The sequence below is a fragment of the Bos indicus x Bos taurus genome, chromosome 8 (assembly GCF_003369695.1).
Source record: "Bos indicus x Bos taurus breed Angus x Brahman F1 hybrid chromosome 8, Bos_hybrid_MaternalHap_v2.0, whole genome shotgun sequence".
NCBI classification, from domain to species: domain Eukaryota; kingdom Metazoa; phylum Chordata; class Mammalia; order Artiodactyla; family Bovidae; genus Bos; species Bos indicus x Bos taurus.
Window position 1 is genome coordinate 59,876,378 of NC_040083.1, and position 13,718 is coordinate 59,890,095.

The 13,718-nt window shown below is 49.6% G+C and overlaps 1 protein-coding gene and 1 pseudogene across 1 annotated transcript; both read right to left on the minus strand.

Moving 5' to 3' along the window:
* Positions 1–5,241: 5,241 nt before the first annotated feature.
* On the minus strand, positions 5,242–6,179 carry LOC113897839 (annotated as a pseudogene).
* Positions 6,180–12,732: 6,553 nt separating this feature from the next.
* LOC113897450 (olfactory receptor 2S2-like) lies at positions 12,733–13,718 on the minus strand. Its single transcript, XM_027550210.1, is given in 2 exon segments — positions 12,733–12,974; positions 12,977–13,718. Coding segments are annotated over 2 exon segments (984 nt in total).

The following is a 13,718-nucleotide window of genomic DNA, read 5'->3' on the forward strand; positions in this document are numbered from 1 at the left end:
ATCATGTCAGTTTCATCGGCTGGTGAATCTAGTTTGAACCGTTTCATTCTGATTTTAAGCTTCAGACATGATTTTATTTTATTTTTTTTGTTTATTTTTTTAATTTAATTTTATTTAACTTTACAATATTATATTGGTTTTGCCATATATCAAAATGAGTCCGCCACAGGTATACATGTGTTCCCCATCCTGAACCCTCCTCCCTCCTCCCTCCCCATACCATCCCTCTGGGCCGTCCCAGTGCACCAGCCCCAAGCATCCAGTATCGTGCATCGAACCTGGAGTGGCGACTCGTTTCATATATGATATTATACATATTTCAATGCCATTCTCCCAAATCATCCCACCCTCTCCCTCTCCCACAGAGTCCAAAAGACTGTTCTATACACCAGTGTCTTTTTTGCTGTCTCGTACACAGGGTTATTGTTACCATCTTTCTAAATTCCATATATATGCGTTAGTATAGTGTATTGGTGTTTTTACTTCTGGGATACTTCACTCTGTATAATAGGCTCCAGTTTCATCCACCTCATTAGAACTGATTCAAATGTATTCTTTTTAATGGCTGAGTAATACTCCATTGTGTATACGTACCACAGCTTTCTTATCCATTCATCTGCTGATGGACATCTAGGTTGCTTCCATGTCCTGGCTATTATAAACAGTGCTGCGATGAACATTGAGGTACACGTGTCTCTTTCCCTTCTGGTTTCCTCAGTGTGTATGCCCAGCAGTGGGATCGCTGGATCATAAGGCAGTTCTATTTCCAGTTTTTTAAGGAATCTCCACACTGTTATCCATAGTGGCTGTACTGGTTTGCATTCCCACCAACAGTGTAAGAGGGTTCCCTTTTCTCCACACCCTCTCCAGCATTTATTGCTTGTAGACTTTTGGATCGCAGCCATTCTGACTGGTGTGAAATGGTATCTCATAGTGGTTTGGATTTGCATTTCTCTGATAATGAGTGATGTTGAGCACCTTTTCATGTGTTTGTTAGCCATCTGTATGTTTTCTTTGGAGATATGTCTATTTAGTCCTTTGGCCCATTTTTTGATTGGGTCATTTATTTTTCTGGATTTGAGCTGTAGGAGTTGCTTATATATTTTTGAGATTAGTTGTTTGTCAGTTGCTTCATTTGCTATTATTTTCTCCCATTCTGAACAGACATGATTTTAAAAGGAAGTTGAGGAGCACAAGAAGAAGCTCCTGTTAGAATGACCCAGAAGTTCCCGCATCTGGATTCCCACATCACTCCACACTGTAACAGCAGAGCCGATGAATGTGGGCTTTGGAGTCAGACCGCCAAGCCAAAGTCTGAGACCTGCCACTTGCTAATGGCTTTCTCAGTCTCAGCCTCCTTACCTGTAGGGATAAGAATAGTATTTCCTTGTGGGGGAATTTGAGGATTCAGTGAAAGGCGTTAGCACGGACGTTTGCACAGGGTAAGTATTCAGCAAGTGGTAGTGGTATTGTAGTATCACTTTGTTCCCTTCTCCAAGCAGGTATTCTGGTTTCTGTATGATTAAAAAGATTTCATGAGAATAGTCAACATGCTAGATGGATTTTCCTTGCCTCCTACCTGTTGTCCAGTGACATTAGGGCAGGCAGGTGGCTGGAGAAGCTGCCAGGTGAGGTGATCTGAGGCTTGGGAGAGCAGGGGGAGGGAGTGCTGAGTTCATTACCAGCAGACACACTGTGCTGGGGTGGGCCAGGATCGAGGCCCCGAGCTCCCGAGGCTCAGCCTCCTTGTCCCCTGCCACGTAGCCATCTCTCCTGCTCCCTGCCTTCCGGACTCGTATTCCCTGCCCAATTTAAAGTTCAGACTCTGCAATGACATAAATTTGCAGACTTGGCACAATGTGGCTTCAAAGACTCCAGGTTCCCTGTGCTGCCCCAGGAGGGCCTGGCTGGGTGAGGTGGGCACAGGAGAGACACTGGACAGGAATCTGAAGACTGGGTCTCACTGCAGCCCTGCTCCTTGGACCTGAATCTTGTGGGCTATGAAGTGGGGTGTCCCCTGGCAGTTTTGTGGGAACCTGTGCTCATGAAAGGTTGTTGTTATAGTTCAGCCTCTAAGTTGTGTCTGACTCTTTTTGTGAGTTTTGTGACCCTGTGGACTGTAGTGCACCAGGCTACTCTGTCCATGGGTTTTCCTACACAGAAATACTGGAGTTACCATTCCCTTCTCCAGGGGATCTTCCACCCAAGAATCGAAACTGTATCTCCTGCACTGGCAGGCAGGTTCTTGACCACTGAGCCACCAGGGAAGGTTAAGGAAAGGGAATTGCTGTACAGGGTGAGGCCCTGGGCCCCTGTGACGGATGTGAAGTCAGTGATCGCGCTGGGTGTGTGAGTTTCTGCAGGTCCCCTTTCATGTTTCCCTTCCCGTGCCTTTCTCTTTCCTTCACAAGAAACGATGACAACTTGACAGAGCTTAGGACTAAAAACAGCCTTAAATAATGCGGCAGCAATTGCACATTTTCTGAATAAACTGTGATATTTCTCTGGAAATATCTTTTTGTCAAGAACACAGGTCGAAATAAAACACTGGAACACTGTCACCGCTTGTTTTCTAACTGCTGAGGAACGGGACCATCTTGCCACTCCGTGGATGCCCACAGACAAGCTCCCTCCAGCCCTCCTGCCACCTCCAGCCTACTCTTGTCTTCCTTATCTCTCAGGGCGTCTCTCAGGGTGATACGATATCCACCCAGAAAACCCAGAAGCTCAAGCATCAATCCATAGTCTCCTCCTTTCTCAGCCATCTCTGCCTTCAGCCCGATGTCCCCAGGACATCAGCTCCAGGCTGTCTTCCTGACCACCCACATGGCTCAGGCCCCATCCCCGCTTCCTCACTTCCTGTCCTCGGGCGTGGGCGCTTCTGCTCTGTGCTCTATCTGGAGCCACATGATCTTCCATTTCTCAAAAATAATACTATCTTTTAAGTTCTAACTCATGTTCATTTTAGAAGTATTGAACAAGGTTGGAAAGAATAATTAAGAAGGCAATATTAATCTGTAAATCCATCACCTTTAGGAAACAATTGTAAGTTAATATTTTGTCCTAATTTTCCAGGAATTTCTTTATACATACTTATCCATATATCCTTAAGAAAATATCATTTAAAAATTGAGATTATATTGAGTACAAAGCTACTTGTTCTACCTTTTTTATGTTAATTACAGTGTGAGCATTTTCCATCATCAATTATTCTTCAAAAAATAAGATTTACAATGGCTGGGTCACAGTCCATCATTGGGCTCCACCAGAATTTACTTACACATTCTGCACCAGTTAGACATTATGAGTCTTAGAATTTTTTGTTACCAAAAATACCTCTGTGATTAATGACATATAGATAGATAAATAGACAAATCTTTGTACCTGTAACAATTTTCTCTGAGTAATTCTTAAAACTGGAGGTGTTGGGTCAAAGGGTGTGAAGTTTTCATGTCTCTTAACTGATACCCAAACTTACTTGGCAGGAAGTTCATACAAATTTATTCACACCCTCCCCAGCTGTGTATGATATTACCTGCTTCACCGCACTATAGTTAGCGATATATGTTAGAAAAGTTCTTTGCCAGTTTCATGGGTGAAGTATGGTGTCTAATCAGTGACCCTGCTAAAAGGAAGTGTGATTGTAAACTCCCGTCCCCACAGCATAAAGTCCAAACTCCTGTCATGGCATCAAAGGCCTAGCAGAACATCTCTGCAGAAGCTTCGCCCGGGCTTGGTCAGCTGTGGGCTGCGGGCTGTGCTGCTCTCCTCTGTGCCTCTGTTCTGACCAGCAGAGGAAGCAGGAAGACAGACTGGAGGGTACCTGAGGGCTCAGAGAAGCACTGTGCTTACCTACAGGGCGCAGGAGAGCTGGCCTGCTGCTCAGCGGCTGAGCTCTCCCATCACACAAGATGGTACCACTGAGGCCAGAGGGGGCAGGGAATGGAGATGCTGTCAAGCCTGAGTCCGTTTCCTCTGTGTGTTCAAACCTGGGAAGAGGCCGAGCTCCAGGAAGAGGTGGAAATGGCAGGGTCTTAGTAGGTGGGTTGAAGACAGGTGAAGCAGAGTCTCCCCAAGGCCACATGAAGCCTGGACGCTCGGCAGGGAGGCAGTGGAGCAGCTGCTGCTAAAGCGACAGAGGAAGCCAGACCCTCAGCTGCTCCGGTGACCAGTGTCCCAGGGCCTGGGCTGGGCTGGAAATCGTGGAGGCTGGGCCTTGGCACTGCCTCTGCTGTGAGCTCCCCAAGCGCTAGACTGTGCCTGTCATCTGTGAACTTCATCTCAGCTCTGCTCGATTTGGGGAGGACCCCAGGCTCTGCCCTACATTGATGTATTTTCTGTTTATTTGAGAAACCGGTGTGGGCTTGGGGTTGGGCAGGGCCAGACCTTGGGACAGAGTGAAATCCCGTATTACTGGCTCTTAGAGCAACACTGAAATAAAGCAGGTGGATCACAGTGAGAGGTGCAGAGTGGGGAGGCTTCCTGGAGGAGGTGTCATTCAAGATGGGCCTTGAGGTGGGAGAGGGGTAAATCAGGAGTTGGGGATTAACAGATTTACAGTACTCTATATAAAATAGGAAAACAACAAGGACCTCATGTGTAGCTTAGAGAATTTCATTTTAAAAATAAAAAGATGGGCCTCGAGGATCAGGCAGTCCTTTTACACATGTAGCTGTGTGCTGGGTGGGAGCTGCCTTGTGGGAAGAACCAAGAAGGGCACAGAGCTGGGCATTACTGTGCGCAACTTTTGCCGGGTTGGTGTGTGCAGTTGACAGGAGGGAATCTGTGGGGCACAGGGCGGGGAAGGGGATTGGTCATGACCAGCAGGGCCAGGCTACAGGGGTCTGGAATGCCCCCAGTGAAGCCCTTTCATTTCATCCTGAGAGCTCTGGGAGCCATTCAGGGGTTTCAGCCAAGAGAATCATGATCAAATAGACTTTTCCGAAATAACCCTTTGGATGACCCTTGGAGGATACATTGAGAGAAACAAGACTGAAATTTTGAGGACAGCAGGGAGGCTGATGGGAAGACGCGGGGACTAATGCTGAGAGCTGGCCCAGGGCTCTTGCCTGGGGAAGGAACAAAGGCGGAATTGTGAGCTCAGATCTGTGGCAGGAATAGTGGGAGGTGGTGCTGCCTTTCTGGGTTGAAGATTCCAGACCCCCAACCCTGTGCCCTATCCATCCTCTCTGTAGGCGAAGGCAGACCTGAGCTGCTAACCTGCAGGAGCCCTGGCCTCCCTCACCTGGAGGTCTGTATCCTGCCCCACACCTTCCTGGCAGCCTCCTTCACCTCCTTGTTCCTCAGGCTGTAGATGACGGGGTTCAGCATGGGTGTGACCACAGCATAGAGGACCGTGAAGACCTCGTCAGAGATATGGGCCTCCTTGCTCTTGGGTTTCATGTACATGAAGATGACAGTCCCATAGAAAAGCATCACCACGGCCAGGTGTGCTGAGCAAGTAGAGAAGGCTTTGCGGCGCCCGGCGGCTGAGGGTACCCTCAGGGTGGTGGCCAGGATAAGCGTGTAGGACAGGCAGATGAAGGCCAGGGGCACGGGCAGCAGCAAGATGGCACCCACCAGCAGGAAGACCTCACTGATGGACGTGTCACCACAGGCCAGCTTCAGGACTGCCAGGATCTCGCAGGCGAAGTGACTGACCACACGGTGGCCGCAGAAGGGCAGCCTCATGGCGATGACTGTCTCAGTCACTGACTTGCAGAGACCAAGGACCCAGGCGGCTCCCGCCAGCAACCAGCAGAGCCGGTGGCTCATCAGCACGGGGTACCTAAGTGGCCAGCAGATGGCCAGGTAGCGATCATAGGCCATGATGGTGAGCAGCAGACACTCTGTGGAGCCTGTAGACAGACCCAGACACATCTGGAGTGCACAGCCAAGAAAGGAGATGGTCTTCTGGGCTGACAGGAGGTGGACAAGCATCAGGGGACAAAAGTGGACGTGTAGCAGATGTCCAGGATGGAGAGGTTGCCCAGGAAGAAGTACATGGGTGTGTGCAGGTGGGCATCCAGCACGCTGACCGCCACGATGCCTGTGTTCCCCAGCAGGGTCACCAGGTACATGGCTGAGCACAGAGGGAAGAGCAGGTGCTCCAGGGCAGGGTAACCTGAAAATCCTTTCAGGAAGAACTCAGACACCTCGGTGCTGTTGACTGGCTCCATATCACAGAGCTCTGGAGGGACGCACGGCTAGGAGGCAGGGAAAGAGGGTGCAGGGTTTATGGGTGAAGCGTATTGCTAGGGCCTTTTCGATCCCTGACACACTTTCTCTCTGAAACTCTGGGCAGTCCCCATACTTCTTCCAATCTTCAATAGATCCACGTGAAAAATGAGGAATGAGGTGGGTCAGAATTTCTCTAAGAGAGTGTTAATGGAAATGTGGGCAATCTGAAAAAGCAATTTGAAACAACGTTGGATTAATCAAAAGCAAAGAATTTACTGTGGAACTTCTCAGAGTCGTTAACACACCACTGTGATTGGTGACTTTCTGAAAGTGATGCAGAGAGTAGGTAGTTCCCAAACTTATTTGACCATAGATCCTCCTTTTACAGAGCACCCGTTAACCTCCTGCAAATAAGTATTCTAGCAGCACAGTTTTGGGAACAATGGGCTGGATGGAAGGTCCTCAAATCTTAGAATCACCTGTAAGGATTACATGGGAATCACCTAGAAAGTTTGTGAAAACAGAGTTTCTATCTTATTCAGTCTGAGTGATGCTGTTCTGTTTGTTAGGGCACCACACTTTGAGAATTACTGGGCTAGATGGTCTCTGAGGGTCCTCCTGGCTTTCAGGAAGTCTTGAGTTGTATCATACTGTTCCCACGGATGAAGATGCCTGTCTCATTTATCCCCCAGCCTGCAAAACTCTGATTTACCTCTGCAGTCAGCTCTGGTCTCCATGCATGAAGCACATGTGCTTTGTATTGGAGGGGCTCCTGGCCTCTGAGCCTATTAGGGGCTCGTCCATAAATCCTGTGAGCCCATAAATCCTGCTCATCAGCTACTGTGGATTGACCTTCAGAATTCATCCTCATCATATTCATTGGAAGGACTGATGCTGAAACTGAAGCACCAATACTTCGACCACCTGATGCAAAGAGCTGACTCATTAGAAAAGATCCTCATTCTGGGAAAGATTGAAGGCGGGAGGAGAAGGGGAAGACAGAGGATGAGATGGTTGGATGGCACCACTGACTCAAGAGACATGAATTTGAGCAAGCTCTGGGATTTGATGATGGACACGGAAGCCTGGCATGCTGCAGTTCATGGGGTCGCAAAGAGTTGGACACGACTGAGCAACTGAACTGACTACTGATGTGCTTTTGAGTGAAAGTTTGATGGACCTTTCAGCCTGCCTCCTGTTTTCTCTTAACCTGAGCCAGGGCTCCTTGGGCTTCATGAACTCCTAGGCATCAAATTGCAATAAGCTCTGAGAGATTAATCCATTGGAGCTCCCACTGTACAGGTAGGGAAACTGAGGCTGAACAGCAGGTTCCTGGCAAGATGAGTCTAGAATCCTGTTCTAACAGCAAGACAGCTGCACTGAGCTCATAGCAGATGTTTGCTTCTGTTAAACCCCAAATATTGGTTGGTCTTTCATCACCCTAGATGGACATCTTTCTCCTAAGTGTCTCCCCCTACTCCCAATCTTCTCACCAGCTAAGGAGCAGGACTTAAACATTCCCTCGTGTTTCGGGCTCTTGGAACCCGTGGGACACACTGTCTAAGCCTGGTCTGGGCTGGGCACCAGTCCTCTCAATGCCACCCTTGCGGGAGACAGTTTCCTTCTGTTAGTCCTACCATGTTTATTGCTTTCAGAATCGAGAAGGGATTGAGTTCCTGTCACACCCCAGACAGGGTGCTAGGCATTAGCGGAAGGAATGAGAACACATGTGCTTCCAGGCCAGGAAGCCTCAACCATTCCCTGATAATAATCCTCTCCAGTTCCTAGCTGAGCCTCATCCTGCTTTTCTTGGCATGCCTCTAGTGACGGGAAGGTTACTCCCTTAGACACACTTTTCTTTTTGCTGTCAGGCCACTAGGCGCGTCACGAAATCCTTCCTAATGTGGACTCTCTCTGGGTCTCCCTGGGCCTCCACCACCAAGTCAAGCCCATGCTGGGGCCGTTGTGTACTATGCCATCACATGCACAGATGCGGGGTCCTTAGCTTTGCATGCTGCCTCAGGGCGGAGGGGCCTTATGCAGCAAAGAGAGCACTGGCCTTGCCCTGGGATGTCAGATAGAAGGCCGCTCAGCCTTCTGTCCTGGACTGTCGGCCAAGAAGATCTGGGAGGAGGGAGGTGGATGCAGGCTGTGGGACTCTGCTTCCCTGAGCTGGGCCAGGGAGCTTCGTTTGCAGAGCCCACAGTGTCTTTCAGCTTATCTTCTGGCCAAATGCTATGTGAAAACCAGTTCAAGTGCCACTTCCCCTGGGGAGCCTCCCTTTATCCTCTCCCAGCCCAACTGAACCCTCTGTCCTGTATGCATCACGGCCGAGTGTGTGCACCTGGAGGATGGTGCTCACCTTTCTCACTGGCTTCCAGCCTGTTGCTTAGCCCCACCAGCATGCAGGGAGCTCTCCCTCTCCCCTCCTCACCCAGATTCTGAAGGCCAAGCTGAAGCCCCTAGCCTGGCCACAGCCAACTTTTTCCTGTCCCATTGCCACTTCCTGAGGCTAAGACACATTGGGAATGAGCAGCTGGCTGCTCAATCCGAGTGGCTCCTAGCCTGGATGACACCTGTCTGAACTGGGAGGGGGCTTGCAGATCAGCAAGACCACCCCTTGGTATGTATGGGAGAAATGAAACTCAAAGAAGGAAGGGGCTTGCCCAGTGCTGCACAGTGAGTTAGAGGGGAAACCAGGGCTGCAGGAGTTCCCTGGGGCTCCTGATCCCAGCCCTTTCCTCTGCCCCATGTCACCATTTTTTTACTTACCTTCAGCCTCTTCCAGATCCATGTGCCTTGTTTCCTGGAAGATGCTTCTGAGACAAGGAACCTTCACTGGCTGTAATCAGGAGAAAACAGGTCCAAGAAGCAGATCTGAGCCTCCTCTATCCAGGGAACCTCAGTGGTCAGGACCCAGAGTTTCACATTACGGGAGCTTTCCAAACTAAGAAGACACACCTAGGCTGTCGTAGAGTTTAGTGAAGTGTTTGCAATGTGATACAGTGAAGTGGAGCTCTTAGAATTTGGGAGAAGTAGACCAAGCACTTAGAATGCAGCGCATTCTCTGCCATGTGTCAGGGTTGGTAGAACTAGGAGATTCTGGTGGGCTAAAGGCTGAGCAGGGTGCCCCGTGGTTCACTGTCAGCAGCCAGGGACTGCCCGCCCAATCAGCTCCCAGCCCCATGCTGGCTGACAGCCTCCTGGGGAGCAGGGACCTTTCAAAACTCCCTGCACCAGGCAACCGCACCATCCCCAAGGCAATTTAGAGGCAGAAGGGGAAATTCACCCAGCTTAGAAACTTTGGGGTACTTCAGGGATGATGTCCCAAAGACCCAATTACACAGAGTCTACTTAGAGATCTTAATTGGTGTACAAAAGTTGGGGGAGGTGGCTCAGGGCCAGGAATCCACCCTCACAGGTCAGTCCTCAGTGTGGGCCATGAACGTGTACAGGATCAATAAATGAATGGATGGATGGATGCACAATTAAGTCAATGTATAGGCCACTCTTGTTGAATACATTTAAAGACATTGGGGTGACTGAATGAACAATTGATAGGCAGTTTCACCTTTAAGGGAAACTCTGTCCCCATTAACAGCCACACTCCATTTCCACTCAAGTTTCTTCTGGCCCTCAGTTCAGTTCAGTCGCTCAGTCGTGTCTGACTCTTTGCGAGCCCATGAATCACAGCATGCCAGGCCTCCCTGTCCATCACCAACTCCTGGAGTTCACTCAAACTCATGTCCATTCATTGGTGATGCCATCCAACCATCTCATCCTCTGTCTTCCCCTTCTCCTCCTGCCTCCAACCTTTCCCAGCATCAGCATCTTTCCCAATGAGTCAGTTCTTCGCATCAGGTGGCTAAAATATTGGAGCTTCAGGTTCAGCATCAGTTCTTCCAATGAATATTCAGGATTGATTGCCTTTAGGATTGATTGGTTTGATCTCCTTGCTGTCCAAGGGACTCTCAAGAGTCTTCTCCAACACCACAGTTCAAAAGCATCAATTCTTTGGTGCTCAGCTTTCTTTATGGCACAACTCTCACATCCATACACGACTACTGGAAAAACCACAGCTTGGCTAGACAAACCTTTGTCGGCAAAGTAATGTGTCTGCTTTGGAATATGCTGTCTAGGTTTGTCATAGTTTTTGTTCCAAGTCGCCAAGTGTCTTTGAATTTCATGGCTGTGGTCAGCATATACAGTGATTTTTGGAGCCCAAGAAAATAGTCTGTCACTGATTCCATTGTTTCCTCATCTGTTTGCCATGAAGTGATTGGACTGGATGCCATGATCTTTGTTTTTTGAATGTTGAGTTTTAAAGCAGCTTTTTTGCTCTCCTCTTTCACCTTCATCAAGAGGCTCTTTAGTTCCTCTTCAATTTCTGCCAATAGGGTGGTGTCATCTGTGTATTTGAGTGACAGTTCAATAACCTTCTGTTGGGAAAGTTCTGTGGAGCTACAGAGACAAGCCCCTAAAGAGTCCTGCCTTCGAGGCACCCACATTGTTATGAAACATTGTGGACACAAAGCAGAAGGGCTTCAGTTCAGTTCAGTCGCTCAGTCATGTCCCACTCTTGTGACCCCATGGACTGCAGCATGCCAGGCCTCCCTGTCCATCACCAACTCCCGGAGTTTACTCAAACTCATGCCTATTGAGTTGGTGATACCATCCAACCATCTCATCCTCTGTCGTCCCCTTCTTCTCCCACCTTCAATCTTTCCGAGCATCAGGGTCTTTTCAAATGTCAGTTCTTTGCATCAGGTGGCCAAAGTATTGGAGTTTCAGCCTCAACATCAGTCAGAAAGGTTTACATAGCAAACAAACTGTGCCAACAAAGTGTGGTGGGACACAAAGGAGAGAGCCCCTTTAAAAAGCTAGGAAAGGCTGTGTTCAAGTGATGGTGTCTAAGGTGGCTTGAAAAAAAAGTTCCAGATCTCCCCAGGGAACAGCATGAACAACATACAGAGATGTGGGGAGTACTGACAATGTGGAGAGGGGTTGGTGGTGTGCAGCGTGGGTAGAACATCAGGCTCACAAAGTAGGGGGCTGTTTTCTGGGGGCCCAAGGACTCAGCTGAAGAATGTGGTCTTCCTTCTGTGGTAAGAGGGAGGCACCATAGGTTCTTGGGTGGTGAATCAGCCAGGATTGGCCAAAGTAGCAGGACCAGTGTGAGTGATGTAAGGCTTTGTTGTGGAGAACAGAGCTGTCATTTGTGGGAGCTGCAGGAGAAGCCTGTGCCATGCTCAGCCTCTGCGCTTGGTGTCACGTCTGAAGCTGTGCTCCGGTGGGTATGGGGCAGGTGGGGACAGACCAGCGCTCAAGAGGACACGGTGGAACCCATGTCAGGCCCTCATTGTCTTGGATTCAGTGACACTGGTGACCCACAGGAAGACCTGGCACTCTCTGATTGGAGCTCCCTTCGCTCGGGCCTCACAGCAGCTGCAGGTGGCCTGGCAGGAGCCCGAGGGGCTACACTGACAGCAAGTGAGAGCTCCACCACCTCAGCGCGGCCTTGCCTCTGCCTTTCCATCTCTTCCAGATTCTCTCGTGCTCAACCTGAACCCAGAACCTGAGAGCAGAGTAAGCTCTTGGAGGGCCGGTGGAAACCTAGCTGGATACTCCAGTCCAGAGTCACACAAGCCAGCTAACCAGGGCTCCCTGGGGTGATTAACCTGGAAGCAGCCAGTGAGGCACAGCTGGCCAGAGAATGGAAGCTCTAGAACTCTCTAGTAGCTCCTGGGTTGACGGTAGGGTAGTGGCATTGTCACCAGGCTCTTCAGGATTCCTTAGTCTTACCCGTCCCTCCAGAAATGGGGTAGGTGGGCATCCCCAGGCCTTGGTGTCCGCTCTGGCCTGTGCCCTGAATGATTGGCCAAGGAGGTAGAAGTAGAAGTAACAGGTCATTTCTGAGTGGGAAGCTGAAAGAATCCACACAGGCTTTGTCATCTTCTCTTCTTCTTTTATCATTTGATCAGTAGTGTGCATAAGGCAGATGCTTTATCATCTTGAGGCCCAGAGGATGAAAAAGATGAAGTTGATCCCCCGTCCAAAATCTGATGGACCTGGAGAGTGAGCAAGTGCACTGGGATGACCCAGAGGGAGAGTATGGGGAGGGAGGAGGGAGGAGGGTTCAGGATGGGGAAAACAGGTATACCTGTGGCGGATTCATTTCGATAATTGGCAAAACTAATACAATATCGTAAAGTTTAAACATAAAATAAAATTAAAAAAAATAAAATAAAATTAAGCAGAGAGAAAAAGAAAAGAAATAAAAAAAAAGAACCTTTGTGTTTTTAAGCCTCTGCAATTTTGAAGTCACGCCACAGTATAACTAGTTCCCCAGGTGGTGCTAGTGGTAAAGAATCCCCCTGCCAATACAGGAGACATAAGAGACCTTGGTTCGATACCTGGGTTGGGAAGATCCCCTGGAAGAGGACCTGGCAACCCACTCGAGTATTCTTGCCTGGAGAATACCATGGACCTTTAAAGAAGCCTGGAAGACTAGAGTCCATAGGTTCCCAAAGATTTGGACAGGACTAAAGTGACTCAGCACACACACACCTGCCTGATGGACTTGAGAACAACAGGAGAGCGGGCCATCTTCCTGGAGAGGAGGTCTCCTCTCAGCAGAGCTATGGCAGCAGCTTTCATCTCTGCATTCCTTAGGCTGTAGATGATGGGGTTCAGCGATGGGGTCACGACCCCGTAGAACAATGCAAGAAACTTATCCAAGTAGAGGTCCTTGGCCTTGGGCTTGAAGTACATGAAGGAGATAGTCCCATAGAAATCACCACCACTGTGAGGTGGGCAGAGCAGGTAGAGAAGGCTTTGTGCCGGCCGGCAGCAGAGGGCACCCTCAGGATGGCAGTGAGGATGAACACGTACGACAGGATGATGAGCAGCAGTGGGGGCAGTGTCACAATAGCTGAAGACACCGTTAATATCAGTGCATTGAGAGAGATGTCCCCACAGGCGAGTTTCAGCACTGCCAAGATCTCACAGAAGTGGTTGATGATATTGTGGCCACAGAAGGGGAGGCTCCAGGTGAGATTGGAATGGAGAAGGGAGTTGGCAAAGCCTGCCCCCCAGCTCAGCACCACCATCCACATGCTCGTGTGCCAGCTCATGAGCTCTGAGTAGCGAAGCGGCTGGCAGATGGCCACGGACCGGTCACACGCCATCATGGCCAGGAGCACGCACTCCGTGGAGCCTAGTGCCTGGGTCATGTACATCTGCAGGGTACAGCCAGAGAAGGAGATGGTGCTCTGGGTTTCCAGGAAGTTGACCAGCATGAGAGGCACGAAGGAGGATGTGCCAGAGATGTCCATGAGGGCGAGGTTGCTGAGGAAGAAGTACATGGGGGTGTGCAGGCGGGAGTCCAGCATGTTCAGCCCGATGAGGAGGGCATTCCCCAGCACGTTCACAGAGTAGATGCCCAGGCAGAGCACAAACAGGACCATCTCTAGGTTGTGGTGGTCGTGTAGCCCCAGCAGGACAAACTCTGTCATGACCGTCTGGTTTGCCCCACTCAT